The sequence below is a fragment of the Alligator sinensis genome, unplaced genomic scaffold (assembly GCF_000455745.1).
Source record: "Alligator sinensis unplaced genomic scaffold, ASM45574v1 scaffold1165_1, whole genome shotgun sequence".
Lineage (NCBI taxonomy): Eukaryota > Metazoa > Chordata > Crocodylia > Alligatoridae > Alligator > Alligator sinensis.
In genome coordinates, this window is record NW_005842477.1 from 702,557 (window position 1) to 705,734 (window position 3,178).

Below are 3,178 nucleotides of genomic sequence, written 5' to 3' on the forward strand. Positions count from 1 at the left end.
GCCGGGTGCACGCCACAGGCTGCCACGAGTGCCAGCACTGCTTGGTGGTGAGCGCCAGGCTGGGAGAGCTCTTTGGGGAGCCCCCGGCATGCTGTGTGCACTCATGCAGCATCCGTCCTGCCTGGCCGGGCCTTGCAGCTCGGGTTAGAAGGACCCAGGGTTGGGGTGGGAGCCGCAATCTTCCCACCAGCCGGTGGCCCCATTGCAGGATCAGGACAACTTGCCAGAGGACGTCGTGTTTGGTGCAGTTGATGCTCTCGGCTGTTGGGCTCTAACAGGCGCCTTCCTGGTGCGTGCCTCTGGGAGCTGCTGGGCACCGAGGTCTGCAGAGCAGGGTGCTGGGTCATTTCCCCTTGTCAGGGCAGGGCACCTGGTGAGGTGCAGATAACCCCATCTGGGGGTCAAAGGAGCCGAGCAGCCAGCAGCTTTGTGCTCTCGGAGCTGCGGTTGGTTCTGCCTCTGCCCGGGATCAGCGGAGGCATGGGGAGAGTGTTTACTTGTGCTGTGTGGTTCATGGGGCTGGTTTGTGGGAGGTGCAGGGCAGCTGCCTGGGCAGAGGCCGCTGCAGCAGTGCAGCCAGCTCATGGGTTCCTCTCCCTGCAGGAGTCTTACCCAGCTGTTCCCCCCATATGGTCCGTGGAGTCCGATGATCCCAACCTGGCAGCTATCCTGGAGAGGCTAGTGGAAGTCAGGAAAGGAAATACCCTGGTGAGGAGGGCACTGTGATATCGGGGAATTCCTGGGTGCTCTTCTCCTCAGGCTGCCGCTTGCCTGTCTGCCTGTTCTCCAGTGCTTGTCTGTTGTGCTGGAAGGAGATGGGTTGTCTAGCTGGGACCCCCAGGCCTTTGCCTTCTGCTAGGACGTGGGTTCCCTTCACACAGTGGCTGCAACAGCACCATGCTCATCCTCGGAAGGGCCGTGTCCAGCAGGATGCAACTCTGGGCTGTCCCCAGGCCCTCGCCTGTTTGCAGAGAAGCATGGTGCCATTGGCTGTGCTCCATGGCTGGGGCTTGGGGCTTCCTCTCACCTTGCTGGTCTCTCCTCCTTGGGCAGCTCTTGCAGCACCTGAAGCGGATAATCTCGGACCTGTGCAAACTCTACAACCTCCCGCAGCATCCAGATGTTGAGATGTTGGACCAGCCTCTCCCGGCAGAACAGGTGAGCCGGCTTCCACCAGGCTGCATCAAGAGAGATGTGGCTGTTCAGGTGGCTTCTTTGCAGCTCCACGCTGCTGTGAGCCTTCTTGGGTGTGACCAGCCCAAGCCTGCAGTCTCTACAGAGTTGTTTCTGCAGCTCTCTAGCTTGGGAAGTCTTCCCACAATGCTGTCTTTTTGCAGGGCTAAGGTATCTCCCAGCTCATTGTGGGGCATGGTGGGTAGATTAGCATCTGTTCCCTCCCTGATATACTCTGCGTGTTGTGACCATTGAGGGGCGCTCCTGGGCGCCTCCTGATACTGCCCAGGCTCAGCTACGGAGGCAGTTCCCTGGGCGGAACAGCTGGTGAGGTTGAGCTCTTGGCATGACTCCCCAGTCAGACTGGGGTGGGCTGTGGCCTGCTGCAGGCTTAGTGAGGCACAGGACTACATCTGACTCTTCCTGGGCCTCCTTTAGGTGGGCACTGCCTGAGCTTGGGCACAGCCACTTGGGACAGAAGCTGGCAGGTTGCCAGTCCCTTGTGTGGGTAGCTCTCCCCACCAGGATGGCAGTGGTCTGGGACATGTCAGAGGAGGATGGTCTGACCCTTTCCCTTGTCACCCCACTGCTGCAGAGCACACAGGAAGAAGTATCTTCTGAAGAGGAAGATGAGGAAATGCCAGAGGTAAGGGAGCTCTTCTGTGTCAAGTGGGGCTGGGGGATCATGAAAGGAGCCAAGGCACTGAGTCCATGCAGTGCAGCACGAGCCCCTGGTGCTGGCTCGGCTGGGGCAGTTTCTGAGTGCATGCACTCAGGATTGGTTCCTTGTGGCCTATTCACCGAGAACCTCAAGGGAGTGGCCTGCTTGTCTGCATCTGGCTGTTATGAAGGCTGGCAGTAGCCAGGCGTGATGCTGGGTAGGCAGGGAACAGGTCCTTAGGCTTGGTCCACTGTCCAGAGCTTGACACTGACCCACTGGGCTCTGCTTTGCCTGGTGCTGAGTCTTCTGAGCTGATGTGGCAAACACAAGGAGATCCCACTCCTGAGGAAAGAGGGCAGGGTGGGATCCAAAGCATGCGCACCACCATGGGGGCATGTGGGCGGCTGGGCTCTGCCAAAGGTTGAGAATCCGCGTGCTGCGAAGCTCCCGGGCTTTGGCAGCTCACTTTGAGGTCTAAAGAGCTCTTGACGTGGGTGGAATGGAAGAGTGTCTCCATGGTGACGGTTCCTGAATGCCCTGCTTGGGGAGCTGGGCACGTGGGTTCTCTGCCCTTGGCTGCCAGGGCATGGATCCAGGACACTAGGGGTGCACAGGGCAGAGGGCATCCTGTTGAGCCGCAGTCAGGGAGGCCTGGCAGGAGGCAGCACGTGGGTCTCCTCGCTGCGGTGGGCAGGAAGCCTTAGTGGTAAACAGCCTGGGAGCTCATGGCTGCTCACAGAGCATGGGAAAGGCTAGAGGAAGGCATCATGTTCTCATCCTGGGCCTGGGGCTTGCACTGGTGTGCTACCGACAGGCTGGCCAGATGGGCCAAGGGCTCTGTTGTGCGGGTGGTATGTCAGCTGGGCCCTGGGTCTGGCACCATGGAGCTGCCCCGGGGCAGGGCTGTGAGTGCCAGTTATTGAACAGCTTGAGGAGTTCCAAGCCCCTGCACCCTTCCCCAAGTGCTCACTTCATCCTGAAGAGCAGTAGCTGCCCTGGAGAGTCTGTGAGCATTTGCTTACAGAGGATGAATCCTAGCTCAGGGCTCTGTGTTGGCATCTAGGCAACAAAGACCTGCTAGCAGCTTCTTCCCTAGTGACAGGAGCCATAGTGCTCCAGCCTCCTGGCTGAAAGATTGCCTGGGGTGGAGGTTTGCACTAGTGCAGTCTGCTGTGCACAGGTGCTCTGAGGGTCCGGCAGCCTCAGGCTGCCCTGAGAGAGACAGGGAGCTGGTGTGGGCCTTGGTGAGGACAGTGCTGCAGGTCCCACCAGTAGCCTCCATCAGCTTCGTCCCGAGGCAAGTGGAGAGGGGCAGGATTGGGGGAGACTCCCTCCCAGGCATGC

The 3,178-nt window shown here is 59.8% G+C and overlaps 1 protein-coding gene across 1 annotated transcript in view; it reads left to right on the forward strand.

The window, feature by feature from the left end:
- The window catches only part of UBE2Q1 (ubiquitin conjugating enzyme E2 Q1), an 11,882-nt gene that overhangs the window by 3,758 nt on the left and 4,946 nt on the right, over positions 1-3,178 (forward strand). The window contains exons 2-5 of the mRNA XM_006031000.2: positions 149-289; positions 604-708; positions 1,054-1,158; positions 1,769-1,819. Coding sequence (XP_006031062.2) covers positions 149-289; positions 604-708; positions 1,054-1,158; positions 1,769-1,819 — 402 coding nt within the window. The remainder of the gene's footprint in view (positions 1-148; positions 290-603; positions 709-1,053; positions 1,159-1,768; positions 1,820-3,178) is intronic.